The 15205-nt window shown below is 42.3% G+C and overlaps 3 protein-coding genes across 11 annotated transcripts in view; all 3 read right to left on the reverse strand.

Annotated features, from left to right (window-relative positions):
• Nucleotides 1-518, reverse strand: part of LOC308102615 (protein NLRC3-like) — a 48395-nt gene extending 47877 nt beyond the window's left edge. For 7 of the 8 annotated variants that reach the window (XM_080452414.1, XM_080452415.1, XM_080452412.1 and 4 more), the window contains exons 1-2: nucleotides 412-514; nucleotides 33-272 (exon numbers count right to left, since the gene is read on the reverse strand). The gene's annotated coding sequence lies outside the window, so the exon portion shown is untranslated. Of the gene's footprint in view, nucleotides 1-32; nucleotides 273-411 lie in introns of all 8 variants that reach the window. The other variant, XM_080452409.1, reaches the window with a different exon arrangement.
• The window catches only part of epm2a (EPM2A glucan phosphatase, laforin), an 88094-nt gene extending 74822 nt beyond the window's left edge, over nucleotides 1-13272 (reverse strand). The window contains exon 1 of the mRNA XM_080453046.1: nucleotides 13087-13272. The gene's annotated coding sequence lies outside the window, so the exon portion shown is untranslated. The remainder of the gene's footprint in view (nucleotides 1-13086) is intronic.
• Nucleotides 7050-12592, reverse strand: LOC308103461 (F-box only protein 30-like). 2 transcript variants are annotated; one of them, XM_080453431.1, is made up of 3 exons: nucleotides 12461-12592; nucleotides 8735-10868; nucleotides 7050-8070 (listed from the first exon to the last, which is right to left on the reverse strand). In XM_080453431.1, the coding sequence occupies exons 2-3, from the start codon at nucleotides 10826-10828 to the stop codon at nucleotides 7876-7878; spliced, it is 2289 nt and encodes a 762-aa protein (XP_080309557.1). In that variant the 5' UTR covers nucleotides 10829-10868; nucleotides 12461-12592; the 3' UTR covers nucleotides 7050-7875. The 2 variants fall into 2 exon arrangements, with proteins under 2 accessions (XP_080309557.1, XP_080309558.1); XM_080453432.1 differs by having other exon boundaries at nucleotides 8735-10856; nucleotides 12461-12575.
• Nucleotides 13273-15205: the final 1933 nt, after the last annotated feature.

Consider the following 15205-nt stretch of genomic DNA (forward strand, 5'->3'; position numbering starts at 1 on the left):
ACGCACACACGCACACACGCACACAGACACACCTTCAAGGCGTCCTCAAATGCTCTATATGGCATGGTGCCAGACTGCACCCATCTCTCTCTGAGTTTCGCGGGGGGATAAATGACGGTTCACCGGCGCGTTTCTATGTTGTAGCGCTCCTTTAGCAGCCCTGCTTTTCCATTTCGGCGTTTTCAGCCGTTTTTTTTTTACGCCGTTTGGTGCCCCCCCCCAAGGTTGGTGCCCTGTGCTTCAGCACCTCAAGCCCGTTGGATAAGCCACCACTGGTGAAGTAAAAGCATAGTATTTGTCTCTTAGATGTAGTGGGGTAGAAGTAAAAGTATTGCAAAAAAAACGAGGTAAAAGGGCCTACAAGGTATAGAGTATTAAAAAGTATTAAGAATAAAATATAAAAACACTTACCCTCCATTCAACTGTATCCATTAGTCCTGTGTTGCTGTGCTGTGTTTCGTCTCCTACTGTTGTGTTGCTGTGCTGTGTTTCGTCTCCTACTGTTGTGTTGCTGTGCGGTGTCAAAATGGAGTGTGAACAAAGCATTGCTACGCCACACCTACTTATAATCTACCTCACACACCTAGTATATGTGACCTTATCTCCTTTCTTGTAAGTCAGCAGGTCTCAACTCTGCGGGTGTGCGTGCATGCTTGTGAATTCAGTCAGTTTATCTGGTTTTACTATTTATAGGTAAACATACATGCCTTCACATTGAAGGACCCACAACAAAAGGAAAAAAATAAAAAAGCAACAAAGCAACAGGGGAAACATTAAAACTTAATCCAGCACAAAACAAGAAAAGAAAAAAAAAAAGAACCCAAACAAAGAAAACCCAAATCGTGCTGGTGTCGTTTCTGTTTGGAGTTGGCACAGCCATTTTTATTAATTTAGCACTCACCTGGTCTTAGAAAAGGGGGGTGGACAGTTGCTGGCAAGCTAATATGTATTGCCGAATACTGTCCGTCCCCTTTAATTCCTGTTTTCGGTGTCAGTGGGGTCAAATAGTTTTGGCGTTGTGTCTTTGGGGCTGTTTCAAGTTGGCATAGCCATTTTTTCAAATTTACCACTCACCTGGTCTGAGAAAAGGGGGGTGGACAGTTCCCCAAGCACATCTGTATTGCCAAATACTGTCCACCCGTTTAATATATCTCTGTTGTCCGGCAGCAACCAGCTAACTCCAAAATGAACATTTTTCGGGAAATGACTAAAACAAAACAAAAAGTGGAGTTAGGAGGTTTTGTTCATCATTGATAAGAACAGCTAAATGGACCTCCAAGCTCACAATGAGGTTGGAGGTCAAAAGGGTGTGGAGCCTGGAGTCAGCAAAACCAGCTAACTCCACCCCCCTTTGGTGGACTTAGCTGGTTTAGCAGAAGGTTTGAGGATCCAATGGAGTTAGCTGGTTTTGTCAGAAGCGCTTTTTAATACTTTTCATTGGTTCAATATTTTTGTATCAACACACAGATGTAAAGGGTGTTCAATAGCACTGATTTATGGAAAAATGCAAAAGCGGAAAAATGGAGTTAGCTGGTTTCTGCCGGACAGCGATGTGTTTTGGTTTTATCTCAATCAAAACATATTAATGTATACACTGCTGTGCTCCAAACACTGCTTATCCAACACAATTTTCAAATATTTGAAAAGCTGGGATTCAAATATGGAAGTAGTTTAACAAAACAATTACCTGGGTCCCAGAATGAACATTTCTCTAACCCCCCTTGTGGTGGAGTAGGTCATGTGTAGCTGAGGTTGTTCCATTGGCAGAGCAGCTGAGGACTCGTAATTACGTCATACAGAACACCTGTGCTGTTGCTGCCCTCTGGCAGAGACATCTTACAACATGTGTCTACTTATATTAGTAAAGGTTCTGGAATTTGCACCATTTTGTTTTGCCATAGTGAATTTGAACAGCGGTGGTTATTTATTGATTGCTCATGTCCTTTGGCAATTTTTTTATTAAATTAGTTTTTGTAGTATTGAGGCATTATGGCACAGTATAATCTACAGGTAACCAGAGGGACTAATCTTCATGCAGGCACAGTTGAAAATCTCTCTGTCACCCACTGAATTTACCTATTCTGGCTTGGAGTTTATTACCCGAAAGGTGAGTTAGCAGGAGCTTAACTTATTTTATATGCTACATGCCTATGATCTTTTATTGGATGACCAATAGGCTATTATTGGCAGTGGATGTTACTATTACACAGTGGTGGACAGTAACGGAGTAAATGTACTTGAGTACTGTACTTAAGTACAGATTCTGAGGATCTATACTTTACTTGAGTATTAGATTTGTCTGATACTTATTACTCTTACTCAAGTACATTTCCAAGACAAATATTTTACTTTTACTCGGAGTACATTTCTAGGAAGGCTGTAAAGTACTGAGTACTTTTAGGTTGTTGTTTTTTTTCTTCCAAAAATGCAATTGGCCACACTTCTGCTCTATAGCACTGTCTATGTCTGTGGCAGGGGTCATCAACATGTCTGTACACGGACAAACGTGTCTGTGGCAATACTTGTCCATGTCCGTAGCACATTTTGTATTTTGTTTATAATGTGTACATAATCCTAAATATTCACAATATTATTTTTTAAATAATTTGTTTGAATGATTTTGGTGACTCGTAAAGTGTCGGGATGACTTGCTCATTAATATGTTGCAGGAGATTTGTTGTGTTGGTACCCGTACATGATTGCCTCAGGTGAGGATGCAAGACAAGACAGACAGCTAGAAGTAATGCTTTGCTAATAGCTGCCTTAATTATTTCATTGTTACACTGGCATACCTTACATCATACCACCTACACATGGTCTGAGACTTTCTCATCAACATCGAATACTTGTTCACCTTAACAGAAACCACAACTCTTGAAACTAACAAATGAGTGGGGCAGTGTGAATTAACACAGGATTGACCCTGGCAGCATATCATTGGTACACGTGTGTTACCTGTTTATTAAGCTACTACTATTTTTCAACCACATCTAATGAGACAAGACATCAGTTGAATAAGTTTGGGAACAGACGTCATGAGACAAAATACATAGTATACAACACATTATATTTGATGGGAAAATGAATTGCAACAACTATGCAGTAAGTGAAGAAAGGGAACTTGGAAAGACACTTTCATTCTGACAAACTATAAATCATTTGACTAGACCTTTCCACCAGGCAGAGAAAAAGGAACTTATAGAGTGAACTGGAAACCGCAAGGTCCCCAGTTCGATCCCAGTTCGATCCCGGGCTCCCAGTTCGATCTGGGGGAGCTGGAGGGCTCCCCCAGAGTTAGTGTCGAAGTGTCCTTGAGCAAGACGCTCAAGAACCCCTAATTGCCCCCGATGAGCAGGTTGGTGCCTTGCATGGTTTCCTCTTCCATCGGTGTATGAATGTGTGTGTGAATGGGTGAATGTAATGCACAATCTATGTAAAGCGCTTTGGATAAAAGCGCTATATAAATGCACCATTTACCATTTTACCATTTATCTCAGCCATATGTATTTTGTATACCATACATGGAACTGGATAGAGCTCTCTCATCATTATTATACTGTAAGTATTTGTCTCATCAGCGAGAACAGTGGTCACTGTGCAAGTGATGGTGAAAAAAGAGAACTTGCGGACAAACCACACGTCAAGTGGCTAAAAGCCAGTGGCTAAATAGATCTCATGGCCACAATGAAACTGTTGGGGGGGGGGCAACATCCAGTTATCGAAGCAGAATCGAACATGGCTACTACATGGAACTCGACCCCCTTGTTAAGCCTTTCTTTTACACTTCTTAGTATGCAAAAGCAATATATTTGTATTATTACATCTTGTATAGGAGTACAATTATTTTGTTCTGGTTCCTCAGTCATTTCTATGTTTTTATAGGTGTTTCTGCAGGCTTTTGTATAACATAGTGATTCTACAAGCAAGCACATCAGTGCATGCAGTTACGTCCTATGATTTCATTGTGAAAACATTACAGCAATTCATCGATATAAAAATTAAGAAATGTACTGCTACTTTTACTTTTACTTGTACTTTAAGTATTTTTAAAAGCATGTACTTTTGAATACTTAAGTATATTTAAAAGCAATTACTTTTTTACTCTTACTTGAGTAACATTTTGCTGAGCTACTTCTATTTGTAGTGGAGTAAATTTGAGCATGGGCATCTCTACTCTTACTCAAGTACTAGGGTTGAGTACTTTGTCCACCTCTACATCACTCATGGTGAATGCCCTCCCCAGATCCTTACCAAACAGTAACACAGTGCCTAACTTTAGATTAAGCAACACCAAACCAATGCCTAAACATATTCAAATTAATTCAAACCCATGGTTAATTTCACCATATTAATTAAAGTACACCAAACCCATAAAATAAAACACTTCAAACCCATGCCTTTTTATTCAGCAATACACATTTCCCTGACAGGAAATGCACCCCCACCCCTACCCATGTGAGTGATACATGAATGAAAAGGCCATGGCAGCTCCTTACAGCCCCAAAGACACGATGCCAGCACTATTTGACCCCACTGATTCTGACGGACGGACACACACACACACACACGGACGGACGGACGGACGGACGGACAGGGGCGAAAACATAGTCTCTGCCACGCCTCAACCTGGCGGAGACAAAATGCCTACCCCAACTCCAAACAGACCCAAAGACATGATGCCAGCACTATTTGACCCCACTGACTCCGAAAACAGAAGTTAAAGGAGGGGGGCTTTATTCCACAATACATTCCTTACCAGGAAATGACCCCTCCCCTTCCTCAAACCAGGTGAGTGTTACTTACTTACTTACTTATCCTCTTCGTCCCGGTTGGGGCATAAGGCTGCAATCATACACTGCCACTGAATCCTGTCTCGTGCTTTGGCCTGCGCTTTGTCCCCATCTCCTTCAGCTCCATCATAACTGTCCTTCGCCAGGTGTTCTTTGGTCTGCTCCTCTTTCTCTTCCATCTCAAGGCAGCTTTGGGTAACCTTTCATTGGGCATCCTCAATACATGACCGAGCCATCTTAACCTCCGTCTCCTTATCTCAAGGGACATATGCAAGCTGCTTGTCTTCTTATAAAGTTCCTCATTCGAGATTCTATTTGGCCAAAAGATTTGTCAGATCAGCAGCTATTTTGGAAGACGTCAGCCTTTCTCATATCCTGTTTTGTTACTCTCCAGCACTCAGAGACATATAGCAGGACAGCCTTAACATTGCTGTTGTAGAGCCTGAGTTTGGTTTTAAGGCTATACTGTTTGGACTTCCAGATGTTGCGAAGTTGGCTGAAAGCACCTCTTGCTTTGTTGAGACGCATCTTGATGTCTTTTTGCGTTCCACTTTCACTGCTTATGAGGCTTCCGAGGTATGTAAAGTCTTCTACGCATTCCAATGCCTCTCCATCAATGGCGATTGGAGGTGAGTGATGCATGCATGAAATTGCATGCGCCAACTCCAAACCACCCCAAAGACACTCAATTGGAATAGAATATTCCATTCCAGTCTGACCCGGTTAGGAGGGGTGGTATATACCGTTTGAATCGGTATATACCAATCGGAATTGACCATATAAACACTTTATTCCGAACGCTCCTGTTTGTTTGGAATACATGCATTCCTTTGCGCATGTCCGTGCTTAGTAGTGCTGTCAGAATTGTCCAAAAATCAAATCTCTAATTCGGCCACGGCTGGTGCTGAGAAGCACTCGCTCCTGCTGGATAAAATGAATGATTCTATTCTATAGCGTCATTTAATAAGCCTGTAATGGTTAAGCCCAGACTTGTCCAGGAGAACGGACGCTCCGAGGATTTCTGGCCTATAGGCTACATTTTAAAAAGACAAAAAATAAATCTATGGATCTTTTTCTAAACGGATATTTTAGTCCTCCTAAAAAGAATCCCTGATTCCCTGGCCACATGACAAAGATTTAAAAAAATCCCTATCCACACGTAAACGCAGAAACGCATTGATCAGCTAGCTGCAAGTTTCAATTTTAAATCAGATTTTACATTTATTTTATATGAGGGGCCAAATACATATACCTTTTTAATCACATGTTAAGGCCCAATACTGCAATAGCTGCATTATTTTAATAGCATACGTGAACAAAAATAAACGAAAACAACATTATTAGGGCGCAGCTAAAGCGCAAACAGCGGTCGTCCCAAAACACCCCGCCCCACGCACCTTTTTGAGCGGGCCACCCGCGCCGCTCCATGGTCGCTGGATTTTGACCCGGGGCGATTGTGTTTTAGGACGACAGACCCCGCATTCAACCCGTGTGCGCTACTCGGCGCAGAAAGAGGGGTTTCGTCACAGTGAATGAGTTACAGCATGTTTCAAAGCCTTTTCATAATAATACAAGAAAAACTTGACATTCGGCATAATGAGTAGCCTAACATTTTTACTTTAAGTATATTTTGATGCCAATGCAATACTTTTGTACTTTTGCCATAAATGAGCGTGCCTTGTTTCATAGACTGTAAGTGTTGCTCTCTCTCTCTCTCTACATTTATTATTATAATGACCATGAGCGGTCCGGTGTTTATGTATTATTATTTATTATTATAATGACCATGTGCGAATGCGCGATGACGTCATCGTACCTACATACCGTGTCTGGTACCAATACAAAAAAGAAACTGGTCTGAACTAAAATGGCGATAACAAAGGAATGCAGGCTTGCACCACATTTCAACACTGCCTGGCCAGAAGTCGGTGCGTTTCTTCCCGGCCTGCCTACGACCAACAAGGGGGCCCCATGCCCACCAGGGGGAAGCTCCGTCCCGGGTAGTGGAGCCGGGCGGCCCCTGGACTGGTCCATGCCCACCACTTTGCGCATGTCAAAAGTTATATTCCGAATGAATGCTTTGGGTCATGTAAACGAGGAATACTTTTATTCAGGTCCCATGTAAACAGGTGAGTGGAACAGATTCCTCTATTCGGAATGAGTTCATTCTGAATGAATACATGATGTCCATGTAACTGCAGCCAGTGTGCTATGAACACTTTTGACAGATGTACATACATTTGCTTTGCTACTGTAGTATAGCTTTTGACTTCTTGTTAATATTTCGCAAAGATATTGATAAAACACTTACACATTATTTATACATGAGCTTTGAGGCAGAAATCAATAACCAAGTCAGTCTACTTGAAATAACCATTGAATCATTTGACTGACTTCAGTGCAGATAAGAAAATACAGAAATCTATAACTTTTGAATGAAAACCCGCTGGTGGTCTTAATTAAACTGAATGCGTGAAACACTTAAAAGGAGGTAAAGATTTTATTAAATTGTAGGAAAATCACATGCGTCATAGTACATGTCCTGTTTTGACTTGCATGACATCCACATTCTACTCACCCAGTCAGTAGACTTGTCTTATGAGTCTAGTTTGCATTCAGATAATGTCAACCTCTATGCTAGAATATAATTTTTGCAAAGTGGATAATCGAGTAACATGGGAGGGATTAGCAAATCTTTAAAGTGCTAGCATAACTCCAGTTATGCAAAAATGGTGCAATATGGCAAACAATTTGCTCATCCCATGGCTGTGACTGAAAGGCAAGACAGTGAAAACATTTCCAACTCCATTTCTTCATCTCACAGATAATATATTGACTCCAAGAAAATATGTTACCAAAATATAGGGATATTTGCAACACAAATCCATGCAAAGTTAAATACTAAACTGTAGGCTACTATAGTAGCAAGTTATGTCTACATCTTTAATTAAGGCTCTCGTGCTTCAACTCCTGTGTAGTACAGACTTTTTTTTCCTTCTCTCAAAACAGAAAATAAATCAAACAGTATCATTTTAAATTACACAGTGACCATGGTGCATCTATGAAAGGTTAGGCAGGTGTTAGATCAAGTGTTAATATGGCGGAGGACTCGGCGGAGGGACTGTCCATCCCGCGCTGTGCACATGGCCGGAAGGGGTACGGGGTCCATCTTGCGCTCTACCGTGTTGAAGCGGCACTTCCTAAGATGGTCTGACATGCTGGGGAGGTCTGAGAAACCCCATGAAGACACCAGGCTGAAGCCAGTACTGAATTTCCACACCTAAAACAAAAGAAAATAAATCTTGCATTTTCAAAAAACAATTTGTCCCTATTTTTGGCAGACATTTCCACTGATAAAATTGCATAACACTCAAGAATGGACACAGACAATAAGCATATAGTTGCTGATGTGTAGTCTGATCAAACAATTATGTGACAAAGTGATCATTCGCAAATGCATGGACTGATATACAGTATAGTATTACATTGTACTTGACTTTTACTCATTTTCAATGTATTACATATTGATATATATTATGTCTCAGTCTTTGTTGTGTGAGTGATGGCTGATTTAACTAGTCACACCTGGCCTGAATCAAAACTCATTGGACTCTGAGCTGGGTGTGACTACACACCTGTTGCATATAGGATAAATCAGTCATCCTCACACATTCTGTGCCTCTTATCTGTCAAGACAGCAATCAGCTCTGTGCACAACTATAGTCCCAGGTATCCTGAACCCACCATTTATTTAGGATTTTCTGTGTGTGTGTGTGTGTGTGTGTGTGTGTGTGTGTGTGTGTGTGTGTGTGTGTGTGTGTGTGTGTGTGTGTGTGTGTGTGTGTGTGTGTGTGTGTGTGTGTGTGTGTGTGTGTGTGTGTGTGTGTGTGTGTGTGTGTGTGTGTGTGTGTGTGTGTGTCACACACACAATATTCAACACTTACCCTGTTTTTTATCTGCCATGAAACAGCACCATGGACGTTTGGGGAATGCCCCCGCTCCCACTGCAGCTCCACAATACCTCTGGCCTGGAGCAGGCTGCCACATACTTCCCTCATAGTCCGCGACACCATGGCTAGCTGGCACAAGCTGAAGCTGTCAAGGAACCCAGCTATATGCCACAATATCTCAATGGGCAACCCACTGAACTGGTCAGAACTAGAGGCACTCTGAAATCTTGCCCCCGGGCATTGCTGGACCCCGAAGGACCTCAGTTGTCTGTCATGAATGACCTTGGCCCCCCTGGTGGATGGGTAGAACCTCCGTTGGGAGAATGTGCAGCCATAGTAGGCCAGCGGACAACGGTGCTCCATCCAGCCATTGAGGCCGGCATGGATGTCACCATGGACATTTGTAAAGTGCGAAGAGAACTGGTCCCTGCGGAATGACTGGCCACACACAAATGGAAACATGTGCTGGTATCGTGGGTTAGGGGGCAGGTAGCGATTGTGTGGAACTGCTTCCACCTCCAGAGCTTCTAGGACCAGGCCAAGACGGAGCGTGCGGAAGGGGCTGGGGTAGGAGAGCTGGGGGGCCGCGTGGTCGCAGGCAGACGCCGAAGCCATATCACCCACCCTGGTGTTAGTTACCAGGATTGCTGCTGGAAAAGTGAAAGTCTGTGTGCCAAAGTCAACATGGTATCCATCGACATAGATAGTGTCAGAGATCCTTCGACATTCTCTGGACTCTTCTAAACAGAAAAGGAGGGCTGCTGTGATCAAATCAATCTCCCCGAGACCCATGGGGTCTTCTTCCTGCTCTAGGTCAGACGTATCCACTGCTTTGTCCTCCATTTTGGGACAAAATCTACAGAGTGAGCGGCCAGGGAGCAATGCCCTCCGTCCGTTGGACTGTGAATACTGGCCAAAGCCCCTGATAAACTGGTTATTGTGTAGTTTGCGTTCCAGACCTCTGTCTTCTAAAAGCACCAACCCCCTGTCCTCCAAGACCACGTGACCAGCCCTCTGTGCAACACCTTGGCTGACAGGCAGGGGCGGTGACAGTGGAGAGGTCAGCGACTGAAAAACAGAGGGCTCCTGAGCAGCAACATGTGTGTCCTCCTCAACAGGGTAGGATGCCTCCACACAAGCTCCCATAGTTCCCGACAGTGGTCCTTTCGCTGCGTCTGAAATCTGCACCTGCGCTCCATTCTGAGCCCCTTTTCCACTCAAACAGCCATAACAAACACTCTGCTCAACCATCTCCTTTGCGGCACAACCCTCAGGATCCACAATAGCCATGGCTTCGAGTCCCTTGTGAAGATCCCTTTTTCTGATACGGCTCTCCCTGCTGTCCTGTGCGGTAACTCCGTTCTTACACTCAATGCTATTAGAGTTACTGGCACTGTTGCTGAAAATATCTAAGGCAGCAGCTAAACTTCTCGCCGTCTCCACTGTGGCCTCGTAGAGCTTACTGTAATGCTCCTCGTTCAAACCGTTAATTCCGTTTGCTATTTTCTCTTTTGCTGAACACGGCGGGAGCAGTTGTGGTTGAGCAGGTAGCGACCCTGACGGTGACTCAGAGATGGACGCCACAGAAGATGCTGCGGGCAAAACTGAGTGCGCTGTGCCTTCATCCCGCTTGCTCTCTGCAACAAGTGTCTCTCTCTCTGTTGTGGGAGCCATGGCAACTACTTTGAGGGACTCAAGCAAAGTACGTTGGTCCTGAAGGGCGAGCGCCATGTCCAGCTGCTCCACCTCCTCTACGCCCCGGCTCAGGGTCTCATAGGAAGTGTAGTCCAGACAGCTGACGGGCCATCTGTTCCACTCCATGGTGCAGCACACCACCCCTGCCGGGCACACCTCGAGGTGTGCAGACATTCGGTTGCGCACCAGGGTGGAAGGGCAGCCAAAGCCACTGTTCAGGCACGGAACCCTTTCCAGTGCGCACAGAAGGCGGTGCTCGGTGGCTTTGCAAGAGTGAAATACAGATCCACACACCAGGGGACAGGTGATAAGATCACAACAAATGCCCGGATTAGGCTTGGCCGTGCACCTATGGTTCACGCAAGACATACAGTGGGCATGAGTTTCCTCCATCTTCAGCAGAATTTGAGTGCACTGGAGTCTGGAAAACAAGCTGACAAAGAAGGGAATAGCATTAGTCATTGTAATACTTTTATTTTTTTAATGTATTGCATCAACGACTGATGACCTCAACATTAAAAGCTGTATGAAACAACAAGCTGGCCAAGCTGGCAATGTAGAAATTCTCTGTTAGAAGTAAAAGTCCGGTAATCAAAATTTACTTGAGTAAAAGTACAAAAGTATTGGCATCAAAATTGACTTAAGAGTACCAAAAGTAAAAGTAGGCATTATGCAGAATGTCGCGTTTCACAAGGTATCATATGTATATTTGCATTAATATCTTTTGAAAATAGCAGATTTACAAGCTCACAATGGGTCGCATCGTGACGCATTGTGAGCTTGTAGATCGGCTATTTTCAAATGGCCAAAATGTATATAGGGCTTAAGTGGTTAATGTATGTTTTGTAATAATAATCAAAATCTACAAAGTAACTAAAATTTTCAAATATTAAATTGTCATGGAGTAAATGTACAATATTTTCCTCAGGGGTGTAGTGGAAGAAGAAGTAAAAGTATTGAAAATTAGAAATACTCCACTAAAGTAAAAAATACAGCAAAAGAAGTACAGTACTTGAGTAAATGTACTTAGTTACTTTACACCACTGGAAAGGGTGCACCTGTGCATTCATCTACTGTACTATTATTTACACACACTGCATGGTTACAAATAGTTGTGGAATTCTGATGCTTCATCTGCACGATATCACATCTACATTTGCCTGTCAAACAGGCAAATTATAACAACCTAGCCCACTTTATTTTTTGTAGTCACACTTGTTATTGTTTAGCTACGTTTTAGTCACAGTTGAACGCACAGGTAGAATATCAGCTAACCACACGATGAGTCCTATTTCTTATCAAAAAATGTATATGTAATATCATTGGTTATTTGCGGGAACTCTTGAGGTTTGTTGACAATAACACCTTAGCACAAGAAGAGCACATAAAGCAGTTTGTAATGTTAGCTTCTTCGAGCTTGTTGCGTTTATCTAACAACTCAACTTATATTGGCTAACGATAGCAGCCTAGCTTGTTGACACGTATTGCGAGAGAAACAAGCAACCGGGTATATGAAAACAAACCCAAAAGAAGCGAGCCCTTCGCCCTTTAAAATCGTCTATTTGAAAATAGCCGATCAACAAGCTCACAACAAGTTGCGAGCTTGTAGATCTGCTATTTTTTTTTAAAGATCTTGAAGAAAATTTGAAAAATGGAATGGAATATTTTCTAAAGATTTTAACAACCCAAATCTATCCCACTCACTGGCATAAAATAATTTCAGATGGGGGTCCGCAGACAAATAAATTTTAATATGGCCTGGACTTTAAAATGTTTGAGAAACAAGCCAAAAAAACCGCAACCACCAATATTGACAAGCAATTAACTTCACAGAAAAACAAGCACAAAGTCGCGTATAATCAGCGGACATGGCAACACTGCTAGCTTTCATTGTCAGGCTAATGCTGGCCCACAACAACAGCCAGCCAGCTGAGAAGTTAAACCACGTTATTACAATGTTACTACATAACTAAATATCCAATGTATCCGTTTATTCGCCAGGCAAGAGAGACAATATCTTCTTACCTTATTGTTTTATTAATGGTCTTGTCAAAGCAAACTTAGGATTCGTTGGATTTGATTGTATTGAATGTACAACTAGTAATAGACACAGAGGCGAAAACTGCCAGCTACATCCTTCCTAGAATACGATACCAAGGATTCGTCCGTGACGTCACAAACAATGTGTCTGTGTTGTAGTTTCATGTTGCCTTGTTAATACTTTCGTCGTACAATCGTGTCGCGGCGCCGAAAATAAAAACAAGTCGTCCGTCCGATCGGCATTCTCCAGGATATGGTAACAATAATCACTCCGATATACAAGTGAATTCACCCTTTCTCGTTGTGTTGGGTAGAGAATGCGTACGACGTTAAGTCCATTTAAACGACATTTTAAACGTCCAATGTATTGAAACTGTTATTGGTTCATGGCGTGACACGTGACCAGGAAGTACCAAAAAACAACCTCCCCGTGGGAAAAACAACTCGTTATTCTTGTCTTATATCTCCTATGAAATATCTCTACGTCGATTAAATTGCGTAGTATACCTCCTTATTGTAGAGCGTTGTTTAGTGTGTGACGTTACGCTCATTAAACTGTGTGTAATTAGCGTTAACCACAACGGTGACGGTTGCTGCCAGGAGTCAATAACCCTTTCTGAGAGCCACATCGGTATCGCTTCTCGGCCTTTTGGCTAAGATCAAGTGTAGTATCTGTTCTTATCAGTTTAATATCTGATACGTCCCCTACCCGGGGACCATATATTAAATTGATTTTTGGAACTGGGAGATGGAATAGGGGCTTGCTCCGTCCACTCCACGCATCGACCTGGTATTGCAGTACCTCCAGGAACGGTGCACCCCCCTTTACCTGTGAAAAAAATGTTATGGATTTTAGATTCTTATGGCTACGTGTGGGACTGCAACCTTGTTTATCTATCAAAATGTTATGCACGTTTGGTTATTGTTTACATGTTAGATTTAAATCCAAACTGTAATACTTAGCAGAAATGTAAAGCACATAAGTACAAAGGTTGATTTTATTGTTTTTGTGCACGAGTCACGACTTTCAACTCAACTAGTTTTAAGTTTACCAAAAAATATTTTCCCTGTCTGCATTAGTTGCTGTCCATATACGTCCCTATGACAATTCTGTATTGATACTGTATTCATACTACTCTACTTCTACTGAAGTAGTAGTATACAATACTTGTATTGTACTTTTTTCACCCTTCTGCCCTGTGTTTCTTACTGCTGTAGGCTACTGCCATTTTCAACTGAATTCCCCCCGCGAGATCAATAATGGTAGGCTATATCAATCATCATCATGTAGCTATCTGTGTGTCAATTCAAAGGGACCACACTTCAAAGTGTGCAGCTTATTTAGGCTCCAGAAATACATTCCCGTTTTCGCCAGTAGAGGGCAGCCATGACACATGGCACACTGCGATGCCACGTGAATGGTTCCAGGCTCCCAGCAGAGCCATTCACTTAAGTTATAAATGCATTTGAAATAATAATACATTATATTTAGACAAATGTGCCACATAGTTTTGTCTGGGGAATTTTTTTTTGAAAATAAAATGAACATTAATAATACATCTAGTAAATCAACCACAGTCATTATTAAGCCCATACAATCGTGTGTGTGTGTGTGTGTGTGTGTGTGTGTGTGTGTGTGTGTGTGTGTGTGTGTGTGTGTGTGTGTGTGTGTGTGTGTGTGTGTGTGTGTGTGTGTGTGTGTGTGTGTGTGTGTGTGTGTGTGTGTGTGTGTGTGTGTGTGTGTGTGTGTGTGTGTGTGTGTGTGTATATGTATATTATATGTGTATATGTAATATATCATTTTACCTGTACATAAGTGGTGTGGTGATCTAATAATGTAAATGGTCAATTTGTCATCTTGCTGTCATTTTTTTTTTAATGCTGACAATGCTGATGTGACACTGTAAAGCCATTTATACTCATACAGTTGGGCTTGTAGATCGGCAGAGAGAGAGAGAAATTACCTCACTCACTTTATTCTTATAATGTTTTATTATTATTTATACATTAAGGTATGGAGTCTATCTACTATTGCAGACAACAAGCCTCAAGATGAACTGACTTGTGTTTGGATTCTGAAATTATAGACTTGAGACTAACACACTTTTTTTGAGTCAACTACATATAACAGTGTAACAGAGTATCTTACAGTGCCTACATTTTATTAACTGTTATTTTATGACATTACTGTTACAGTGTATGTTACCTATTACATGACCTATGGAGAGCTTAATGGTTCATCATTAAATGTATTCATCTTCTCTGGCAGGCAGCTGGTTCCACTCTGGCAGAAAAATAATTCCTGAGGTCTTCAAGGTCAGCCAGGAGGGAACAGGTTGGAGAGAGTCTGGAAAGGAGGAGGCATGCACTGCATAGAAGAGGAATGAAAGTCAGCAGGAGTAACAATATGTGTGCGACTGTGCGTGAACGGATGTAAGGTGTAGAGATGGTGAAGGAGTTTAAATACCTGTGGGTAGTGTGAAAGAGAGGTGAAGAAGAGAGTGCAGGCAGGAGGGAACGGATGCAGGGCAGTGTCAGGAGTGATTTGTGACAGAAGGGTACCAGCGAGAGTGAGAGGGAAGATGTCTAAGACAGTAATGAGACCAGCTTAGAAATGGTTACACTGACAAAAAGACAGGACGCAGAGCTGAAGGTGGCAGAATTGAGGATGCTACAATTCCCATTAGGAGTAATCTCTCAAGACAGATTCTGCTAACAGCAGCATCTGGC

Source organism: Gymnoscopelus braueri (assembly GCF_963280865.1).
Source record: "Gymnoscopelus braueri genome assembly, chromosome: 16".
Taxonomy (NCBI): domain Eukaryota; kingdom Metazoa; phylum Chordata; class Actinopteri; order Myctophiformes; family Myctophidae; genus Gymnoscopelus; species Gymnoscopelus braueri.

Excerpts from the sequence above, each read along its gene's own strand:
- LOC308103461 (XM_080453431.1), bottom strand. The coding sequence starts at position 10,828 with ATGGAGGAAACTCATGCCCACTGTATGTCTTGCGTGAACCATAGGTGC. Across the intron at positions 8,071-8,734 it reads CATGGCAGATAAAAAACAGG|GTGTGGAAATTCAGTACTGG; the intron begins GTAAGTGTTGAA and ends CTTTTGTTTTAG.